This window comes from Hesperophylax consimilis, chromosome 7 (assembly GCF_061612785.1).
Source record: "Hesperophylax consimilis isolate HC1 chromosome 7, BYU_Hcon_1.0, whole genome shotgun sequence".
NCBI lineage: Eukaryota > Metazoa > Arthropoda > Insecta > Trichoptera > Limnephilidae > Hesperophylax > Hesperophylax consimilis.
The window spans coordinates 17,511,773-17,535,789 of NC_142842.1; the positions used below are offsets into that span (position 1 = coordinate 17,511,773).

General features: G+C 35.4%; 2 protein-coding genes across 2 annotated transcripts; one reads left to right on the forward strand and one right to left on the reverse strand.

Moving 5' to 3' along the window:
* Positions 1-1,134: 1,134 nt before the first annotated feature.
* On the reverse strand, positions 1,135-14,579 carry oxt (Xylosyltransferase oxt). The gene is made up of 4 exons (XM_089633271.1): positions 13,600-14,579; positions 13,281-13,423; positions 5,004-5,164; positions 1,135-3,937 (listed from the first exon to the last, which is right to left on the reverse strand). Exons 1-4 carry the CDS (start codon positions 14,265-14,267, stop codon positions 2,105-2,107), a joined length of 2,805 nt encoding a protein of 934 aa, XP_089489397.1. The 5' UTR covers positions 14,268-14,579; the 3' UTR covers positions 1,135-2,104.
* A 680-nt stretch (positions 14,580-15,259) lies between these two features.
* On the forward strand, positions 15,260-21,477 carry ecd (ecdysoneless cell cycle regulator). Its single transcript, XM_089633788.1, has 3 exons — positions 15,260-15,532; positions 15,818-16,020; positions 16,529-21,477. Exons 1-3 carry the CDS (start codon positions 15,304-15,306, stop codon positions 18,020-18,022), a joined length of 1,926 nt encoding a protein of 641 aa, XP_089489914.1. The 5' UTR covers positions 15,260-15,303; the 3' UTR covers positions 18,023-21,477.
* Positions 21,478-24,017: the final 2,540 nt, after the last annotated feature.

The window sequence follows — 24,017 nt, forward strand, 5'->3', positions numbered from 1 at the left end:
TGATCGTTTTAAAAATCGGCATAACATTGTTTATTCAAAAATTAACGGTGAAGCTGCATCTGTGGATCCTGTAATATCAAGTGCGTGGGTTCAGAGTGTTTGGCCAGAGTTGAGAAAGGATTTCCGTGACCAGGACATTTATAATGCGGATGAGACAGGATTTTTTTATAACTTAACACCCACTAACACCTTTAAATTTAAAGGTGATAAATGCATTGGCGGGAAAAAGTCAAAAGTTCGTTTGACAGTGCTTGTGTGCGCCAATATGACCGGAACGGATAAACGAAAACTGTTTGTTATTGGGAAATCACTAAAACCGCGATGTTTTAAGAACAAAAAATTGCCTGTTGAGTACACAGCTAATAACAAAGCATGGATGACTTCTGAGATTTTCCGCAAATATATTTCCGACTGGAACAGGGAGCTTTTTAAGAAGAAGAGAAGCATTCTTCTTGTAGTGGATAACTGTCCTGCGCATCCAAAAATAGAAAATTTATCCAATATAAAACTTGTTTTTCTGCCGCCGAATACAACATCCATATTACAGCCAATGGACATGGGTGTAATAAACAGTCTGAAAAAATTTTATCAGAGGTTTGCGGTACTTCATCTTATTGGCCAGAGGGAGAAAAAGTTGAATGAGAATTTAACAATATTGGATGCGATCATTCTTTTAAATGATGCGTGGACTAATGTATCACTGAGTACAGTTGCCAATTGCTTTATAAAATCTTCATTGAAAACTAGAATTGATGATGTGCATGAAGAATACGACGAAGAAGACAACATGCCATTATCAGAGTGGCTAAGAACGAATAATATTAATGATTTTAATAATGACAATATCGCAGACTTTGTGCGTGTTGATGAGGGTTTATCGACATGTGGACTTCCAACGGATAGTGATATCGTAGAGTCTGTGTTGCATAAAGACAATGAAGGTGATGAAAGCAGCGACGATGATAATATGAGTACAGAACCGGAACAAATTACAATAGGGAAAGCTAGTGATATGATGGATAAATTAGTGAGTTTTTTCGGTAGCAGTGAACCAGATGATGAAACTTTTAATGCGTTAAGTGTTTTGAGGGGGAAAATAAGAAACATTAAAGTGAAAACATTAAAACAATCCTCGATAGTGAATTTTTTTAATACGATTTAGAGTAAAATAAAAACTTTTGTTTAATGTTAAGTGTTTGTACAATTTATTACATATAATAATTAGTGTAGTTGTAAGTTTAATCGTTGTATATTAGGGTAAGTACCTATATTACATATATGTATTTAAAAAAAATTAACGCGTTTGATTTATAATGCATATGTATGTTTTGTGAGAGCTTTATACTATGTAGGTTTATGTATATAAATTCTTATAAACCTATTTTGGATATAACGAGTAATGGCTATAAGGAGCAAATTTAGTCGGTCCCCTCGTGCTCGTTATAACCAAGTTTGACTGTATATAAAATATGCACAAGTCCACCACACTAATTGTTTTTGATCTACGATGACAAATTGTCATTAATTATAAAATATTAGGTTAGAAAAGGATAGTTTCTATTATAACAAATTGGCATTTCTCTTTTTTATTGCTAAATTAAATAATTAGTACCTAATATTTAAAGATTGAGATTTTGTAAAGCAAATGTTTTACATTTGCTTGCCATCACTGAAAACAGTAAAAAAATCGCAGACTCGAGAAAAATCTTTTTTTTTTAATGACACATACATTTGGTTTGGTTGACTTGGTACATTTGGTAATCCTAATAAAAATAACCAACTCTAAACTATATATTGTGTGGTGGAATTAGGCATATTTATGGCATATTTTATTTTAGGCATATTTGTTACAAGGATAAAGCATAATTTTACTTTGTGTAAACAAATATTGAATCAAGACTGTTTACCTATTCCACAGAACAAGGATTTTTTAACGAATAATATAATTTACTAATTATAATAAATACATAAGCCTTGAAATTATTTAATAAAGATATTTTTTTATCAATTTGTTTACTTAAGTTTAATAGAAACAAGATTTTTACTTTCATTACTTACTAATAAATTACTGCAAAATATCTTTCAAAACATAAAAGTAATAATGCTATTTAATATCAATATTAACTTTGTTCAAAAATCCCATGTTCCTATGAATCTTATCTTTAAAAGTTTTTGGATCTGGAGCAAAAGAACTCCATATGGTTGAAAAACAAGGTTCTATGGTTATTTTACCACATTGAAATTTGTCAGTATTCTTTGTTATAAGACACGTTCCTAAAATACTGTAGAACTTAGAGACTAGACCGTCGATCCATTCACTTAGGTCTAAGCCAAATCTCTTAACGTTGGCATCAGATCTTAATTGCGCGGCAAGTCTATCTTTGTCACTGAGTAAGAATGGTTTAATAGTGTTCATGTGGCTGCTGAAGTCCCGGTATCCCCCTACGGAGCCGCCGTGAAGCATGCTAATCTCTTGTTGAGAGACTTCACTGCCAGACATGAATTGTAAAGGAATAACTAAGAACTGAGTTTGGGCAACAAATGTTTTATCTTCTATTATTTTCACTGTCCATATTCCCGGCAGGAGCGGAGATTTAATATTTGGTTTCAGAAAGTTAATAACATTACCATCTTCAATAAAGACATCACTAAAGTCTGCTACGCTTCCCGCAGAGTCTAACCACAACACGGATATATTACTAGTTAGTGAGGGGTCATCCAAACTAGGCACAAAGTGATACATAAGAGATGGCTCAGAAAACGGTCCCAGCGTCCGTGCTAGGTTTCTGAAAACTTGTTCTTTTTGATCAAAGTCAGTACTGACGGCCAATACCTTCAGCCTCGACGAGAGTTTGGCAGATCTGTTGAGTTGCAAGTGATGTTGGTGTTTGAACCATGTTTCTAACTTTACAGAACCGTGTCCTTGTAATTCTGCTTCGTGTAAAACTAGGTCACCTTTAAAGATATCACCAAAATGGTAGGACGAAACTTCAAATATGTTACCCGGAGTAATATTGCATCCAACTTCAGATAGCATTTTAGAGTTATGCCTCGAGACACTGGCGGAAATAGTGATCAAACTGTCATCTGGGGGCGGGCTGAGATCTGCAAAATGATAAACACTTTGCCAATAAGCATCTAGATTTGGTATGTGCTCTGCAACCGGCTCACCGATCCACTGCTCCACTCGGAGAATGATAGCTTGGTTTATCACCGGCTCAAACTTTCTTGCAAAAAATAGTTGACGTTGCTCAGTGGCTTGCAGACGAGGCCAATCCTCGACACGGAAGTCATTTGGGGAGCAACCGCACCAATCCACAACATGTTTGTATTGACATTTGCAACCCAATTTCCGCTTCCAGTTGGTCACATGGAGATTGTTATCCACATATGTGTTGCAAAACTTGGAATTTCTTAATACGGTGTGGAAGAAAGATTCTGCTGGAAGAAGGGTGTGCTTAAATACGGTGATTAAACCTGAGAGAAGGGTGTCTTTTTGGGATGAAGCAACGTATTTGACAAAGTTGCGATCCAAAGCCACCCAGTCACTCCCCCCGTCTACCTGCAGTCCCCACGGCAGGCGGCGATCTCCCACTCTCCACATGTGAGCGTCACATTCAACAAACGTCTTATCCAACCCTTGCTTTTGTATAAATCTCTGAACTTCTCGTCCGTGCGACTTTACGAAATTTCTACCTTTATTTGCAGATAAAAATTCTTCCAGCTTACTCACAGATTTGACGGGGAAATCACTTTCACTTAGATTTATCACAAAATCCCAATTCCAGTCGAAAGTCAGTAATTCCTTCATTGATTGCAGCAACATTTCTAGTAATGAGGCTCCTCCCCAAATTGTGGCGAACCTTTTTTTAGCTAATTTAATGTTCGAAAATTGTTTTTCAAGATTTAATAGTTCACGGTAGAGATAGTCCTGCCTCTGAAATGTAAAGAGAGAAAATAAAGGTGAGTTCGATATGATTTGAGATTTTCACAAACAAAAGTATTATTGTGATTAATTTTTGGGGTATTATGCAGTGTTCCGCTACCTCCTTCTTTCGCGGGCGTTTTAGACAGCATTACAGTGTTAGTATTATACATCTGCCCTAATGATGGACAGTGTAATGCTGTCCAAAACGTTGGATAAAGAAGGAGGTAGCGCAACACTGCATAATCCCCAAAAAATAAATCACTATAAAGGTGAGTACATTAGTTTATACATAATACCAAAAAAATAAAGTCACAATGCATTTGAAATGTAAGCAAACAAATAACAAAATATTATAAATTTATTCTGTTGTTGAAATGAGTATAATAGGTCAGCATTTTATGTGTTAAAGAGTTATTTATTTAAAACTATTATATAATACTAGCTGTACATTGCTGTGGCTGCTTCCAGAACTTTCAAGAGCATTCTCGAACTCTCCTGAACCTTCTAGACTCATTTTGGAACCTTACAGAACCTTCTTGAACTTTATCCTTCCAGAACCTTCTAATCTAGAGCATTCGAGAACTTTCCTGAACCTTCTAGACTAAGTTTGGAACCTTATAGAACTTTCTCCTTCGAGAACCGTCTAATCTAGAGCATTCGAGAACCTTCATCAACTTTCTGGAACCTTCCAGATTCACCGACACAGTCCCATAACAAAGCAATGTGCTATAAAGCTTTTTTTCATCAACCACCCACACCAACCACTCTTACTTTCGATGTGACATCAAGGGCTATCTACCACCATAACCACCGGTGGGTGGCAGTGGCTGGTTGTGAAGAAAATTAGAAGGGGAAGGGAAACACAGATTTCTTTTTATAATATATATCAGATTACGAAAATGAGCTTCTAAATTACAATTAAAGTGCGTTTGAAGCAAACAAAGAAATATATACGTGATTCTTAAAACAAATCAAATAACAAATAAGAACCATTTTGTAGTATGCAAAAAAAATTGCTGAAAAGTATATTATGCCAAAACTACACAAAATATGATTTAAAGAAAATTAAACTTACCGCGTCAACATGAATGTAGAAAAAATGTTTAGTGTCATATAGAATGTTGATTAGCCTTCTCACTTGTCTCATGGCCCTTCCGTTCAATGTCAGAAGGAAGACAATACGCACCGGTGTAGTTGTGCTCTCCGTTGTCACAGCGGCTACTTGAGGACTGAATTCTAAAAATGACAAAAACATTCAAATAAATAGAAGCACAAAAAAACATGATTTTTTTGTAAATTATTTTAACCATGCAAGTGCTAAGTAGCAAAATTGCAATCCTTGGTGAACTTGCCAAGATTGCACTCTAGTTGTAACAGTTTCCTTAAGAGGAACGGCTGCGGTGCCTGTTTCATACAAAATTTTAATTTGGATTTACGGCTAAAATACTAGAGTAAACTGTTTTTTTTTTTTTTTTAGTTAAAAGACATGGTAAATATAAAGTACGCATATGGATCAGATTTTCGATTTTTGCCTTAAATTATAGAATATAGGCCCCAGAAGATGACGATTTTACATGATTTTACGAGGCATCTTTGGCAATTTTTTGTGACCAAATGGAAGATATTTTTTGAAAAAATCTCACATATCCCGTCTCAGGCATATAATGAACTATACAATAAAATTTGAATCTTCACTGAAAAAAGTTTTATTTGCTTCAAAAGCCGAATTTGGTGGCCACAAATTCAACGTATATTTAACTAGCTTTTTTGTTATTGTCTCATTCGCACTTTCTTGAGTCGGGCTGGCTAGAGTAGGTGAAGCACGGGCCGGGGGGCAGGGGCTCCGGAGAGATCGCCTGCCTAACAAATACATGCATACATACCTACGTCAATCGTCCTTCATTTTTTATTATTATTGCTAGTGTATGTATATGTGACATTCGCAGTCAGCCCGCGCGGACATATAATTGACGAATTTGTTACTTTGTTTACGAATAATATTATTTTTAAACTCCACAGTTTTTAACCGAAGCATCCCCAAATAATTTATTTCATTCAACATGGGTAAGTAATCATTATTTGAGCATTTTTAACAATGATAATTAGGTTATGAATTAGGGTACTTACGTTATTGATTTTTATAAAATGTTATTTGTGTTTTAGGTCGAAAGTGGATACGTGGTAAGCCACCCAGTATGCACCGGAAAAAGAGGAAGTGCAATGTCAAAAAGACAGAAAGAACTCGGAACAGGTGAAAATTAAATGCAATATTTAAATCAATATTTATTATAAGTATTTATTTTTTACGGTAAAAATGTAATGTTTTTTTGTTGTTTTCAGTTCCGTAAATGATGTTAAAGATTGTCAGGCTAAATTTGCCAACAAGGACTTTTTCGATGCTAAAACATCGATGTGAATTGTGGGATTTTGAGCAAACGGTAAGCAAATAATTTTATTTTCACAAGAACAAACTCTCGAGAATGTACACAATAACATCAAGATACCTACCATCTTTTGGTTAGTAGTGAGAGTTTCATTTTATTGCCGTTCAGCTTTTAGTTTTGATGACAGTGTTTTTACACATTGGTACAATTCAATATTACACCGACGATCTTTAATTAAAAGTGATTAAATTTAAGAATAAAAACCGTCCTCCATTTTTGCCTATAATTGCTTGTACTATTTTGTCGAATTTGTAAGTATAATCACTACACATATTGATCATACCTTGACAGTATAATATGCGGTCTTTTGTTTTCACGGTTTGATGCCTGATTTTTTTTCTTTTAGTACCGATGTGATTGAACCCGAAATATCGTCGCAGAAAATGTCAGACGTATCACCCGACATTATATAACATATAAGTAATGCCTTTAGTTAGAAAATTGAAATTGGAAAATTTTGTGGTTGACTGACAAATTTTATGAAATTAAATTTTTAATTAAATTTTATTTATGTAATTATTTATTTGCTTATTTATATTGGAGTCTGTTCTTACTATACAACTACTACCTGTCCGACTTTTTTTTTATTTTTCACCTTGTGCACATGTATTGTGTAGATTATAAAATAGGATTTTTTTCAGTATAAAAAATCTGGGACTAACTACCATAAATAATGTATTCCTCACTGCCTAGAATGGACGGAAATAATTATACCGATTCATTGAACATTTTTTAATAAAATATGCTTGTTGCTATTATTCTTGCTGTTATTGTGCTGCTATTTTTATGGTTATTTTTATTTATAGTTGTATTACTTAATTTTGTTGTTCACATAATATTCTTCTTACACAACACTTAAAAATAATCTCGACCAAAATCCCAGTGATAAAGTCAGTGCGTGTTCGGAATTATATACACAGCGACACGACTTTATAACTTTCTTCCAGATAAAATAAAAAAATGTGATTCACAAAAATTTCAAAGGTAATGTAAAAATTAAAAAATAAAAGATTATGTCAAAGGTAAGGCCTTTACCGGTGCACTTACACAAATTTTAAGTAAGTGTATATTTCTATTCTCTACAATTATATTACTTACTGTTCATATATTATTTACTGCTGTTAATTCTATGTACTTATCTAATTTTCAAACTTATACACCTATTATTACTATTATTATAATTTCGTCTGTGGCCACATGTACGATGCACGTGTACAATTTCCGTATCTCCTACAATAATACACGTATCTGCTAATTTAAATGAACTAAACAAAAGGGTGATTCCCCGTTTAGATGCAAATATATTCACGCACAAAAGAAAAAAAGCATTTCTCTTTTACTGGCCTTTTATGCGTGATATTGTCAGTGCCTAACGTGTACATGCGCATATACCAATACTATTAAAGAATAGGTCGGAAGCCCTTGTATGTCTGTGCTGCTAATGGAATGAACTAAACGAAAGGGACATTTCACCGACTTCGTGCAAATATTCAAGCATTGAACTTAATTTCTTTTTTATTTAATCTCATATTATCTAACTTTTTTTGATCGCTTGCAACGTCAGCCGTACTAAAAGCCAGGTACTCCCTCTCCGTTCCCCGCTGCACGCTCCGTTAGAGAGGGACACAGGACAATAATTATTTTTGCGGGAGTCGAAATTTCGTCCGCGAAAACAACGCTCTTAAATACATTAATTCCCATAAAAGTCACACTTGTGACAATAGTGCTTATGTTTACAATGTTGAAAAAGTATGATGTAGAATATATATACTCGTATAATGCAGAAGTTTTTAAATTCTACTTTTTAAGTTCTTAAGCGCAAAAGTAGTACCCATTGGAGGAAAAAATTGAATCCGCTGAGTGCCGGCATATTCATTTGATAATCTGAAAATAACATGTAATACATGATAATAATATATTCTGTTCATGGAATATATTGTATCCGCTGAGTGCCGCACAGTGGGCTGAAAATCGCCTTTCATAGACATAGAGACTTGAATTATCAAGGGTATTTTTTTTTGGCTAGAAATGGATTCTGCTGATCATTACTATGCCATAAAATTTCGTACGAAGCAATTGCGTGTAGAAATGAAGGAGTTATCATTTTTTAAAGAAAAATTTGTATGGCACTGACATTAAAAATGAGGCTATCTCTGGAATCATAAGGTTGGCCATTCTATCTTTACACACCGATATACTACTATTTATTTGCATTTTTTTGACATACTTCGTATTGTGGCGCAACTTGCGATTTTTTTTTTTTAAATCCTCAAAGTCGAAAAAAACACTTTTTAATGTTGATGATTCATTTTAATGCTTATATGCTTTACCCAAAAACCCGTCGCAATCAGGATCGGGTTATGACATGCTCGAACGAAGAGGCGAAGGCTACCGCCTGCGTTCCCAGAGCAGGAGCGGAGAACGAGAGGAGGACATGTGCTGGTACCATCGTACCTTCAGAGCAGCTGCTCAGAAGTGCAGGATCCCCTGCACATTCTGCCCGGGAAACGACCAGGACAAGCACTGATGACGTCCAGTAACTCCTGCCCGACTTCCAGCCGCCTATTTATCACCGACAAGCACACAAAAATTCGATACCTGATCGATACCGGCGCAGACCTCTGTGTCTTCCCCAGGAATAAACTCTCAGGACGTTATGACAAGCAACCGTACGAACTATCAGCGGCCAATGGAACCATCATTTCTACACGGGAATCTTACATTGACCTTGAACATCGGACCCAGGCGAGACTTCACCTGGAGATTCGTTATCGCCGATGTCTCCAAACCCATCATTGGCGTCGATTTTTTAGCCCATTTTGTGCTGCTAGTTGACGTCAAAAATCATCGCTTGCTGGACCGGACTACGAAACTATCAACCCAAGGACGTAGCAGCACTTGCGAAGTTGCTTCAGTAAAAACCGTAAGAGGATCGACTACCTACAACCAGCTACTACAAAAATTCCCTGACTAATTCGCCCAGATACCCAGACGGCTCGCGCCAGAGAGATTCTGCGCCGCAAAGAAGGAGTAGAATCGCCAGACCTTAAGAAAGCTGCTGGTCATCACCACTCCACATGGTACCTAAAACGACCAGTGGAGACCCTGTGGTGACTACCGGGGACTGAATGCTAGAACAATACCAGACAGGAACCCTGTTCGTCACATCCAAGACTTTGCCCAAACACTCCGGGGCAGGAAATTTTTTTCTACGATTGACCTGGTCCGAGCGTATAACCAAATTCCGGTAGCGCAAGAAGACATCATATTACGAAAAGATTCCGAAGAGCCGCTTTCGACACGATACATCACCCGGGAATAAAAGCCACTACCAAACTCATAACACAGCGTTATGTCTGGCCTTTCATTAAAGCAGATTGCAACAGATGGGCAAAAAGCTATCTACCCTGTCAGCTTAACAAAGTAAGGCGACACTTAAATGCTCCACATGGCAACTTCCCACTGAATTCGGCAAGATTCGAACACGTCCACATCGATATCGTTATTATGCCAATGTCAGAAGGACATAGGTATTGCTTGATGTGCGAATTTGAATCTGATAGTATTAATACTCTTGCGTCTGGACGATGTAGGCCCTCTGATTGGTCAAATTTAAATTGTCTGTTTCGGTTAAATTCCGCTAACTTGAAAATTAAGACAAGATTTCATACTAAAATAGGATCGCCTCATAATAATACGAGATTTCTTCAAAAGCATCGTTTCTGCTCATATAATTTTTGGATAATATCGAAGAAAATATGTTTTAGAAAGTTCATAATCCATTGGATTAATTACATTACAATGAAAATTATCCACAGTTACGTGATTATGTTTGACGTTTATAAAAAAATCACGAATTCCTTCAATGGCCGATACGCACGGCTATAGATGGCCGACAGAGCGCACCTCTGGCAGTTTAAAAACGAACCAAATGAATGGCGCGAATATTTAAATATGCAGCTCACAATATTTGACTACTTACGATTAACAAGCGTTAACTAAGAAGATTTCTTCTGGAAGCTTATCACTTTGTAATGGCATTTTTCATTATTATTTATATTTTTTTTGTTTATTAATTATAACTGATTTTATATTGACATGTTTTCTAATTTCTAAAATTTCAAAATTATTTATTTGCGGTGCTTTATTTTTTTATTTATAGTGAATACCTCACAAGAGTCCCAACTGCTCCCGTCTGGAGCCAGTGAGACTATGGCATCCCCCATTGGGGGATGTTGTGAGGCTGAAGGTAAGTGGGGAAGGGAAAGAGGAAGGTGGGGAAGTACCTGGCTATTCAGATCTAGTCACTAAACACGGCTAAAGCCATTTGGAGCAACGTTTCAATTCTGAATGGTGGTCTTACACCAGGGCGATACTGGTAGTATCTTCCACTCTGGAACGTGCCGCAAATATACTATATATTATTTTAATTAATTAATTGTGAAATAACACAAATTAATCAAATAAAATTTATTTGCGCACGCCGGGTTCGAACCCGCGACCTTCGGAATGGCAGTCCAATGCGTTACCACTGGACTATGCCGGCCGTCAATTATATCCTGAGTGAAGTATTTTAAGACCTGAATTTTTTATCGAAAGTGTGATCATTATTCAAAAGATGATTTGCAAACTCAGATTCACTATTTCCATTTAGAGCCCTGCGATATTCTTTAGTTCTGACTTCAAAGTTTCTATTGGTTCTACCTTTGTAAAAGAAATTACAATCATCCCAATTGAGTTTTTAAACTCCTGATTTTTTTGTTTGAATTTTGCTATCTTTATTATTAAGAATATATTTCTTCATTGTTATTAGTGTAAAACGCCAGTTGAATAGTACCAGGATTGTTTTTATATATAATTTTAGAAGTATCGTTATCCACAAACAGAATTCTACGCCATTGTTTATTTCTATCTTTAGAAAGACCGTTTGAAGAGAATATGTTTAATTTTTTTATTTAGTATTTCAACTATCAATTTATTAGAATAACCGTTATTAAATGCTATTTGTCTTATGAATATATTGTTTTATGGTTATATGCTATTTGTTTTTTTCAGGTCTTAAAATACTTCACTATAAATAATTTTGAAATTTTAGAAATGAGGAAACATGTTAATATAAAAGCAGATATAATTAACAAGAATTTTTTTATAAATTCTCTTTTAAATATTTTCCCACTCAACTGGTCTTTCCCGTCTAACGATATTGTAATTCCTAATTATTATAAACCCAGCCTACTCTTACCCCTCCCCCCTCCTTCCACTTCTTCTTTCCCAATTGCAATCTATATTTAATTTTTGACTTCGGTGTATACACAATAAAATGTAAACATTATATTTATTCATTTATTGGACAATTTGCATAGCGCCGCTTTTGTGAGATATCACCTCAGGGGCGCTATATTGTAATAATCTACCTTTATATATAGATTTTTACTCTCCTGATGATGTTGTATATATAATCTAACTTTAAACTTTATTAGATACAGTAACAGTTGTAGGTAAAGAATTACCACCAGTTGGAGTAAAATTAACACCTTTTAATTAAACCGACTGCTAATCTCATCGCACAATTCCCCTCCTTTTATTCATAAACACGGGTACAATTAATCAATATGTAATAATCTATTATTTAAGTCAACTTTGTTATAACTATCTTTAATTGTGACAAACTAAACGATATTGATTCAACTTATAGACATTGACGGTTGTAACACATATTTAAGCACTGCAAGTCTCCTATGAGCTAATTATATTAGGTATCTAAGATAACAGTTAATATCAGTTGTAGACATGTAGTCAATAATAGTGTTTAATTTGAAATAATCCATCACAAATACGTAAAATTTCATTTATTCAAACAACTGTCATTCTTATTATGCGTAAATTTAGCATGTTATTATTAATTAACTCCTTCCTGTTCCGTGTTTTAACAATAGATATACTCACCCTCTCTCTGTGAATGTCCTAATATCTATCTATTAAATGTAACTGTTGATAATATCACTTAAAATGGGCGAAGCCCAACTAAGAGCCGCCGCACTAGCAACTGCTAGTCTAAATTATTAAGACAACTCAACCACTTGGCAGGGACGAAACAAATCCACACAACAGCCTATCATCCAGCTGCAAACAGGATGGTAGAGAGACTACATGGCAAGATGAAAGCAGCTATCAAATGCCACCAGACTAACCGTTGGACAGAGACATTACCAACCGTGCTAATGGGAATACGAGCTGCTTGGCACACTTTCTTTCAACTTAATTAGAACAATAAACAATATTTTGCATCAGGGGAGATGGAAAAACACACATAAAATAGGATATTAGGTTCTTAGTTCCGATAATTTAAATAATTTGTACATATTTAGATTGAACGAGAACCTTTCGGCAAACGTCACACCATACTAAAAGGATCAAACATGGTGTCAAAACAAGGAAAATTTTGAACTTTGATTAAAAAAAAGAATGGAACTTTAATTCATAAATAGTTATTTCTTGAAGTACTTAAATTGAAATGAAGTGTTATTTAAATGATTTGTGCGTAGTGAGCAGGGTACATAAAATTTACCACAAAAAGTACCTACATATTTAGCAGAACTAAAGTACCTAATACTTTTCAAATTAAAAAAAAACATCTATTGACTGATGTTAAAAAGTGCTTTTAATGTTGTCAACTTAATGCGTATTCACAATTTTATTACCACTGTAAATCTGGGATTGTTTGAAGAAATTGCCTTTGTTAGGTATGTAAATAAATAATTGAGACATAAAAGCAATGGTCCAATGCTCTGAAGGGAACCCACTTACACAACACAGGTGTAAACTGTGCGCCCTAAAGTTTATGTTTAGACTTACGGAATTCAATACATCGTTTGTGTAAAAGCATTGTGAAACAATAAAAAAATTACTTGTAATTCCAGTTTGAAATACATTCATAGTGAAGTAACCGCCACAGAGCTGCTTGGGGTTTCCAGGACACTTCATGTTGCAGGAAGAATCTGCAAGTTTGGAGGCAGAAGGAGGGTGGTTCTCACCGCAGAAGCATTCCGTTCTGAAATAAGAGGGAAATATAGTACAACCAATCAAATAACATTAGCAGTATTTTTTTATTAATCAAATCATCAGGCTAGTTGCTACCATGGTTGCTGTTATGGGTACTTTGCTTTGTCCTGCGACATACTTCTGGTGCTACATTATTATTTTCAACAAGAATACAATGGAACTTACGAATACTGTACTCCTGCAAAAGCAAACCCCCCTTGTAGGCACATATTGACACAGTGCTCTGGATTGTTTGTTTCCTTATAGTTGGCGTAATATCCTGATAACAATCTCAGGTTTTTCTCATCTTTAAAACATCCCAGTGATTTCTTCAATACCTTGTTATGATTAGGACAGGAGTTTGGCAAATGCTTTTCGTAAAATTGATCACTTTGTATAGAACATGTTATATTTACAATATGTTGTTTACACTTTTGAGTTTTAGCACGGTGAATTGCAGAGATGGCTTCTTTAGTAGTTATTTCACACCGAGGAACAAAGTCTAGCTCCTCTAGTCGTAGTGATGATTTATTTTTAGAATTTTGAACAAGCTTTGTCACCTCTTTGTTGACATTCTGTTTTTTCTTGACCGATCCAATATCACTTGGGGTGTCTTCATCATCTGTCCCCAAGCTATCCCTCCCTTTTCTGGCTGATACCTCTCCATTCTCGCCGTATTCAATAAAACTAGACGATTTTTGAAAATGTAACTTGTCTGCATTATCAGACTGACTAGATATGTCAATGGCAAAAAACTTATAACCCAAATATATTTGAATTAGCAATATAATTAATCCAACTATTGCAAAAGCTCGATAAGATCTTATCCACCGATTCCGACAAACTCCTGCCATCGTTTAAAATTGGAAGGATTCTCGATCATATTGCAAAAGTATAAAAATCAGACTAAAACCACCTGAAAACTTCACATTATACTGACATTTTAAACTTTTCCCACGAAAATAAAATTACACTTATAGTACACCTTGTCACTAAAATGGACATTCTATTGTGTTGATACTGAATCCTCTATTGTATATAATTACTAAACAAAATTAAATGTACGGACTATCGGGGGTCAATAATAGAAATAAACTACCTCTTCCTAACCATGCCCCAATGTCCTTCAGTACATTAATTCGTACATAACAAATCCCAGTATTGCCCAGTACCCCGGTGACATTTGATATATGCAATTATCCATGGTTTTCCAAGATTGCCAGGAAAATAATTTTCTTTCGTTTTTACTATATATACACATTTATTGTTTTGGCATTTAGGTGATAAAAATGTCACTTAAGATGGTAGGACCGATGGTTTTATAACACAACACTTGGTTTATTTATGTACACCACTCACCACTAGCGATGGGCACAATCGATGAATCATCGATGATTTAACTCGATCTTTTTGACCATTGAAATATTTCGATTCGATCTGTCAAAAATCACCCAAAACCACAGTTCGAGACAAGAGTTTTGAAACGCCACCGAACAAGGCATGAACAAGGAATCGATTCTGTCAGAATTAATCGATTTCAAAGCAGTCACGTCACTGGTCAGAATTCATTTGATATCACAGTAGTCACGTCATTGGTCAGAAATCCCGCTTTTGCATCGATTTTTTTGATTTTTCGATTAAGCTAATCCGATCGTGTAAATGTTTCGTTCCTGCCCATCACAACTCACCACAAACTTGAGTGGGACACAAACTAAACTGTCACCTGTCATAGTCCTGGGGGGTGATATATCTATGGTCCTGGTGGAAGTGTAGCCGTGAGTTAATTTCGAACGTTGGATTTTCCATCCATGAGTTTTGTTATCTATGACTTTTGATGCATTCAGAATTACAGAATCTTTCCCTAACCTGCTAAACAAAATAATATTTGCGATGGATTCAAAAGTTTTCCAATATGTAAGGGAGGATGATTTTGTCGAGTGCTTTATTTTCCCGTTTTCGGATAATTTTGAAGCTGGTGACGATCATATTAATTCAGTATTTCAAGATGTTCAAGAGATGGTGGACATTTTATGTCAAAAATACGTTTGGCACAAAGATCCCTTCAAAATACACAAGAGACTTAAGAAAACTAACACATTATCACTTGATACAAACCCAGGTATGTTATTTTGATTAACTTTGATTCATGTCACTGAGAATAAACATGTTTAAAATACTCATGGTTTTTTGCACCCAAGAGATTTATGTGATATATGTATTTTGATTTTTTTGAAAGATAAAGAAAGACAGATGTTTAACGAGTGCAAAACCACACCCCGTGGTCTTATTTTCATCACTTGCCAATTAAAAAAAATGTGGACAAGTATTCATTTTATACGTACTTGTAAGAATCCATTGATATCAGCTATATTTTCAGAGCAAGTTTGTGTTATGTTTATTTTAGATTTGCCCGCCCATATCTATGGAGTCTGTCACTACGGGGACAACATTGAAGATGAATGGTTTATTGTTTATGTTGTAAAGGAAATAACAAAGAAGATATGCTCTCTCATAGCAAGGATCGTAGACTCTGATGGTGAGTTCTTGCTTATCGAAGCGGCCAACTCTCTCCCATCGTGGGCTAGTCCCAGTAACTGCACGAACCGGGTAAGCCCTTCATTCGAAGCCTTAATTAGTTTTTCCAATTTCATTATATTAAATCAAAATAGAAGTATCTTCAATTCAAAAAATAGTTTCATTAAAAATATGTAGAAATATATTTGGTTATTATTTCCCTCACCGCTGCACTAATAAGTATTCTTGTAGTAATTGAGTTGAAACGAAGTGTAATTTCCATAATCTGTGCCTAAAAGTGTGGCGGTTAGGTTAGGTTACCATATGTTTTTATACTTTGTATTTCTACCCTAACAATGAGATGTTGAAAATAATTATTAAGTGTCTTTTCTTTCAACAAAAATTCAACAGATTTTTATCATGTTGTATTATTTTTCATCTCTTTGTTTTTGAAATACGTGACAATATTATGCTGTAATTATTTTATTTTTATCATTCTCGACTCATTTATGAAAACAATCTTTGTCTTGTCATGGCAGTTATTGGAAAATAGCTCTAGTGCATTTTAAAAGATGAATAAAGAATGAATATTTTGTTTTAGGTATTCTTCTACAAAGGTGGTCTTCACCTGATAAGTCCAGATAAGTACGATGATATCAAAGAGATAACAATCAACGAGGCTTTGTCTCAAATGTGTGCTAGCAGTGAGGAGCACTCTGCTCCCATGGGAGTACAAAATGACATTTTCCAACACATTGACGAGTATCCTAGAAAAATAAGCAACAACTTCCACCGAACCACCGTTTACACTCCGGTCGGGGTAGCCGCTCTTTTGAAGGAAGATCCTAGTCTCATTTCAGCCGCAGTACACGCCTTCTGTCAGCGTGATCCCATCGACCTGAAGGTTTGCCGAGCTATGAAATATTTCCCTCCGGAAAACAGGGTCAACACTTCAGTTACATTCACAAAATTCTTGTACGCCATGCTTCTGCACAATAACTTTAATCCAGACAGGAGAACAGGCTGGAACCTCCCCCTTGTCAACTCACCCCAGTTTAAATCGCACAGTTTAGGGGTCAAGCTCGCTTGTGGGTTTGAGATTTTGGTTTCCCAAGCACAGCCCGGCAGCGATCTTGAAAACAATAAAGCCTGGAGAGATTATCTACAAAGCTTAAATAATCGTAATTATTTCCAAGGATTATTGGAAGGCTCAAACGGTTATAATACTTTATTAGACAATGCCAAAGATTACTTCACAAATAATCTTAATTTCTTGAAGGTGGGACCCAAATTAGGTGGAAGAATTCTAGGTATGCTTGGAAATTTCAGCTTAGATGACAAAGAGTTTCGTAAGAATGAACCCTTTTTACCCAACGATGATGATGACAAATGGTTGTACGTTGATCCCAAAGAACTAGAAAGTATGGTACAAAAGAGGTACGGCAGAAAAACCTTCTTCCCCATGAATGGTGACACGGAACCTTCTGCATTCTCCACCAAAATTAGTGAATTTTTAGAACACACATCGGGTATTGAAGGAGTGGAGTTTCCTGGCCAGTCGGAGGGTACTTCAGATGACTTTCCTCAGCGACCTAAAAGAGGCATCAAGAAAGGAAAAGCCAAAGGAGTTTCCTTTAGCGATCAAACTGATTCCACATCCTTAAGTCCACCTGGGAAAAATAAAATTAATTTTGATGCTGATCAGTTCTCTAGTGCTATTCAAAATATACTAGATCTTGTCATACCGGAAGATAATTGGGATTTAGAATCTGGTTCCGATGTCAGCGAATATGGAAGTAGTGACGAATTGGAAACAAACATCCTAGAAATTGCTTCTAGTGAAAGTAAAGATAGGAATACTTTACATAAATACATGGCGAAAATGGATAGCGAACTCGCGAAAACTGACCTCTCTAAGTCCTTTGAAACTTCTAAATCAAGTAAAAGTGTTGACATTGATGCTAATGCATTAAAAAATATCCAGAAAAGTTTCCAAGAAGAGATGGGTGGCATGGGACCAGCTGGTAGCATATTGGGTCCTCTGGGTTACACGAAAACCGAAAACATAACGGCTATTGACGATGAAATGGATTAGTTATTGAAAAGTAACTATGTACACGCTGTCCGTTAAAACCAAGAACATCAATTGTTTTGGAAACAACTTAGTACTGTTCACTGGCTTGTTTACTTTTCAATCTTCTATGACAGCGGCATTGTAAGTATGTATTGATGGGTCATGATAAGTATGATGTTACTAACTACATATCACACCGTTTCTCCATAGGGGTAGGCAAAGCAGGCGCACTTGAAGTGAAATGACACTAAACTGCGCTATATAAATTCCATGTTATTATTATTATTATTATGAACCGCTAAACAACTACGTCTTGGCACACACTCGTACATCAACTCTGTTAATGATCGGTTATGCAATGAAATACATATGTACATACTAAGATTGTGGAATTGCCCTTTTGCAACTCATTTAAGATTCTTTCTATTACGATAAAAGTTTGCTCATAGTTTTTAAAAAAGTCTCAATTTTATGTAAAATGTGACGGGTGCTTAAAAATAAGGAAATGATTTAAAAAAAGCCTAATGAGAGATACATTACTACATTTTAAATTATGTTGTATATTCTAGTTAACCAGTGGAATGCCGATGGGTCTCTGGAGAAGTAAATTATGAACATTTATAAAAGTGTCTTAACTAAATACGTAAACAAAATATTCGACTCTGAAAATAGAAGAAATTTATTTTGCCGAATTTGGACTTGCAAATTTGTTCATAACGTGGCGAGTAATTTGCGCTCCCATAAAAAAATGTCTATTCATTCAAAAGCAGATTTTACTTTTAAGAACTAAATGGTGATATTATAATGCGAGATGCCTATATACTGTCAGATTGATTTATTGACGAATCACTGTCAGCTTTCCCCTCTGCGTTCCCCAACTGTTGATTTTACCCCTCACCTTTAAGTTCTAGTCTATTAATATTCATATGTCTGTGGGTTAAACGAATTTTTACTTAGAATGACTCCCTCTTTCATAGAATTTAACCTGGTTGAATCCATTCACTAGTTTGTACCCACAGACCAAAAAAAGTCTGGACAACTAAAGCAAATTCTCCATCCCATTTCCCACAGCTCTGGTGTGAAGTAGGGTCCACCACATGCTTGCAAATAATGGCCGCCAGTATTATTTTCACCAAGGCTTGGAGTCATCAGTAATTTTGTCATTTACGTATTATAATTATGAATTATTTCCATTTGTATGAATTCTAAATGACGACTGATGTTGCTCGGTTATGAAACCATAATATAAAAAGGTTATCTGAAAAATTATAATGTTTCTATAAACAAGTGGAATGCATTCAATGTTCCCCCCCCCTCCTCCCTTTCCCTTTGTCCGCTGAATAGCTAATTCCTAGAAGTGTGATGTCTACCTATTTGAATGAAAAGTGATTTAAATAATACTTTTCAACTTGAAATAAAATAGCTACATCTGGGGGCCTACTCTGTATCTTAAGAAACTTTTCTGCCGCCGGTTTAGCCACGACACAAACCCGAATTAACCCTTCCCTCACAGTGTTCAAAAATTCCTCGTCCTCTGGTGCTATACACTCGGTAAATATTTATATATTGTAATTACTCAATGCAATACATAAATCCACTGCAGAAGAATAGATAAACTTTGAACTCTGTGATTAGTATACAGTGAAACCTCTATCTATTGGTTTTAAAGGGACCTATCGAAATAAACGATGAATGCGGGAAAACAATGAATGCGGGATTAAGAGGACAAAACACAAGGAGATACGATCCAGTAAAGATACCGTCCTCCCAATCTGCATAACCGTTGGTAGATTAAAATTATAAGAAGAAAATAAGTATTAGATGTAAATAAATGTATTTATTTAAAAAAATACAAAGCTAAACAGAACCATTTTTTTTTTAAAGATTATTGCATTGTAAATACATAATCTTTCATGGACATTTGTTTTTTTACTGTTTTATTTCCGCAAGTCAACAGTATGTTTTCAGCTTTGCAAATGATATTCTTTTCGGCATCAGTTATTGAGTGTGCGTAGTAGAAAGTTTTCAATCTTTCAAAGAGGGTGCATGCTTCTGAAAATGAAGGTACAGGCAGCGGCTCCTCTTCATCAATATCGACCTCTTTTGTTGTCTCCGTCAATCTTGCGTCACACAAGCTTTCGATAGTTTCTATCCCACAAGTTGGAATATTGTCATCGAAAGTAACAAAATTGTTAAAATTTGTCAAATTTGGTACCAAGAGATAAGAATTTTCTCCAGTTCGCTAAACTTTGATTCTTTTCTGGTTTTTCTAGTTTTCAAAGATTTTCCGCACTTTTGAATTTGCTCCCGAATTTCGTTTTTTTTCAAGAAAATAGAATTTATCGTGGATGCCGCGATTCCTAAACGCTTGGCTATATCGATGCGTTTTTCAGCGGGGGTTTTTTTCCACCTCTTCGATAATTTAGAATCTTTCTTGAAGAGTACGTACTTTTTTCATCAAACGGCTCATTTCGAAAATAGTTTAAAAGCTCAAAAAGGATAACTGCAAACACTCCACTAAGTTCGGGTATCTAGCGACAAATGACGACAACTAGCGACTGATGGCGGCGACAAACTGTTATTCTTTCTCTTTCTCTCTCAAAAGTTTCGCGCATCGTAACGAGTGCCGTCTGGCGCCGTTTAAACATAGACAAAAAATATCAAATACGCGACGTAATTCCTACGATGAATGCGGGAAAATGGTGGACATAGAAACGATCGATGCGATCTATTTTTGTATGAAATGAATTCGGACTAGAAGAAATAAATGATACATCCGGGAAAACGATTATTCGAGGAACGATAGATAGAGGTTTCACTGTATTTAGAGAGATATTTTATTAATTAGAGACGATGTTCACTCAGTTAACAGCGCCGGCAAGGAAAGGTTAAACCACGAACTTACTGGTTTGTTAACCCGAAAGATACAGAGTAGGCCCCCTGTTCAAGAAAGCTTCGATATGTGATTAATTTATACAAAAAAGTTTTTAAATACATATGGATATGGATTGATTGTATAAGGACATAGGTAACTATATATATATTTAGAAACTATAAAAAATAAAATGTTTGATTAATTTCACTTGAAGTAAGGGAAAAATAAACATGCTTCCGGTATACGGACATGCCCAAAGTACATCTCTAATGGTTTATCTCTTCAGTGCTTTTGTCCCATTCCCTTCATCCTAATTCACACTCTTGCTCCCTGGGAATATTTTTCCCTGTGTTTACCATTTAATATAAAAAAGATTTATAAAATAAAATATATTTATCTTGAAATGTATATTGTAATCCTGCTAAATATTTTTATTCCTACAAATTTCTATGCGTTCCTTTATGTATAAGATAAAATTGGTGTCTATGGGTTTTTTTTACAAAAAAAGTATTCTGAAAAGTATTTTATTGCTCTCTGCTTTTGTAATTCGTTTTGTGATATTTTGTCAATATAAATAGATAAGTTGCATTTAATATAAACTTTCCACCGTGTTTGTGATGTTCAAATATATTAGCTAGCTTTTTTAATAAAAGAATAACAGATATTGTGATAATATTTTTTTATTTACCTAATTTATGTAAGCCCGTCGTCCCACTGACTCGACAATAACCGGAAATACTGCGAAGTAAAGTCCCACAACGGCTGCACTGCAAACCGTAGTGAACTTTACTTTTCTGCACAGGGTCTCCTGTTTTTGTTGATTTGTATTTATGTTCTAATATGTTTATCCTTCTCGGTTCTGACGAATGTTCTTGGTATGCCAACAAATCTAATTTCTATTGCAAAGTTACCTTTTTCAATAAATGTGTTCTGCTATTGCATGTTTTTAATGATTTGTTCTATAAAATTTTATTCTATTAATAGTACCTGCTTAAGTACCATAACAAAATTGGCGCAGGTAGGTACTTTCTTTGTAGATTTTTTTCAACATTTATACAAAACAAATTACAAATAATAAAGTCGTTAACAAAGCAAAGGGGCAAGGTTTTTAGAAAATATATACCTTAAGAGGTTCAATATGGGTTCGCCAATGATATATTATTTAGTCTATGGGGTTTGCTCATTCAGGGGCTAGACTAGACGTGAGTGGTTTATTTATGGGCTAGACCAAGGTACATTAATTCATTTCTTATGTTTTTAATTTTTGACATTACTCAACCAAGTAAGTATTTTAATCGATTCAGTTGATCTTATCATGTGTTTTGTAAACATCTGCTTTCATATAATTCATTACCACATTCTGCTGGCACTCCTCTCTTGTCCTTCCGCTCTGCGATGTCCAAAGCATCTAAGCACATCTTTATTCAATTCAATTCAATTAGTTTATTCCTTTAAAAACATTACAAAATTACATTTTATTTCGTTTTTAAGTACATTTGTAAAATGGTATTACATAATAATTAAGTGGTGTATAAACTATACCAGCATCAATAGAGCTTGCCTTTTAAAGGCAGCTTCACCGATGCTAAATATGTCGATATCCGAATTAATTCTGTTCAACAGCAAGACTGCTCTCCCCACCGGCATGACCATTGGCAAGTTAGTCCCGCAGGCCGGGAGATAAAACAGTCTATGCTGTCGGTGACGGAGATAACCATCAGGAACATAGAGACTAATACTCTCCATGATAGTCGGATTTACTAACCATCCACGAATCAGTTTGAAGAAGTGTGATACAATATGCACATCTCTTCTGACCCGTAGATGGTTCATACCGAGCATGCCCAAGAGAAAGTCAGTAGGATAGAGCCACGGGTAGTAGCCATACTCCCTCAGGTAGAGGAATCTCAGAAATTTCTTCTGCACTCTCTTCAACATGAGGGAATACTTCACCTGATGTGGGCTCCAAACCACCGACCCACTCTCAAGCCTACTCCTAACCAACGCAATGTATAGCACTTGGAGAACCCGGGTGTCTCTAAAATTCATCGCAGTGCGTAGGACGAAGCCCAGCATTTTCAGTGAAGCACTACACGTCATTTCGATATGAGTATGAAATGTCAGCCTACTATCAAACATGATGCCAAGATCTTTCATAGTGGAGACACGTTTTAAACTTCGGGCATTTATGGTATACCGGTAAAACCAAGTATGACGTGCCCGTGTGAAAGAAAGAATGAAACATTTAGAAACATTGAATTCGATCCGATTCCGTTTACTCCAGTCAACAATTCTATTAATGTCCGATTGGAGTCGAATGCAGTCTTCTAAAGTTTTAATTTCCAAGAATAATTTTAGGTCATCAGCAAAAAGAAGTGACCTGGAATGCAGAATATTTTCTGTAATATCGTTAATAAAAATTAGAAAGAGGAGCGGTCCTAAATTAGAGCCCTGTGGAACACCTGAGAGTACAAGGAATAATTTTGACATGAATATTCCATGAGATACAAATTGCTTTCTTCCAGTAAAATAGCTTGCAAAGAATATGAGAAACCGTAAAGAAAAACCTATAGTTGACAATTTATTTAATAATATGTCCTGCTTTACGGTATCAAATGCCTTCGAGAAATCATTATATGAGCGATCTACTTGGTAGCCCTTATCTAAAGATTTGGAAACATAATCTGTGAGTACCAGTAAGTTAGTATCTGTTGATCGACCTTTTCTAAACCCATGCTGTTCCGATATTAAGAAAGGCTCTACTTGAAACAGCACATGTTTATGAATTATCGATTCGAATAACTTAGCCGGGGCGGAAAGTATTGCCACTGGCCTGAAATTTTCGACAGATGTCTTTGATCCACTTTTGAAAATGGGACAAATTTTTTAGACTTTCCAGGAATCAGGAAATATACCAGTATCTAAAGATAGGTTGAATATAAAACTTAGTGGCATTTTTAAAAATTCAACACATCCTTTTAAAAAAAATACTGGAAGAAAGTCTGGCCCAAGTGAATGTGTATGTTTCATGTTATTAATTGAAGATTTAACATCTGATTCGTCTATATGACTTATATCAATGTTTTGGGCTCCCTTCACATTCATCTCGGAAGCATAAATGGGATTTAGTAATGGAGGCTC

What these genes read in the sequence shown, in the direction of transcription:
- oxt (XM_089633271.1), bottom strand. Translation starts at nt 14,267, where the DNA reads ATGGCAGGAGTTTGTCGGAATCGGTGGATAAGATCTTATCGAGCTTTT. An exon ending in TTTGCAGGAGTACAGTATTC is followed by an intron (nt 13,424 to 13,599) that starts GTAAGTTCCATT and finishes CTCTTATTTCAG; the next exon opens with AACGGAATGCTTCTGCGGTG. An exon ending in ATTTCAAACTGGAATTACAA is followed by an intron (nt 5,165 to 13,280) that starts GTAATTTTTTTA and finishes TGTCATTTTTAG; the next exon opens with AATTCAGTCCTCAAGTAGCC.
- ecd (XM_089633788.1), top strand. Translation starts at nt 15,304, where the DNA reads ATGGATTCAAAAGTTTTCCAATATGTAAGGGAGGATGATTTTGTCGAG. An exon ending in ATCACTTGATACAAACCCAG is followed by an intron (nt 15,533 to 15,817) that starts GTATGTTATTTT and finishes TGTTTATTTTAG; the next exon opens with ATTTGCCCGCCCATATCTAT. An exon ending in CCAGTAACTGCACGAACCGG is followed by an intron (nt 16,021 to 16,528) that starts GTAAGCCCTTCA and finishes ATTTTGTTTTAG; the next exon opens with GTATTCTTCTACAAAGGTGG.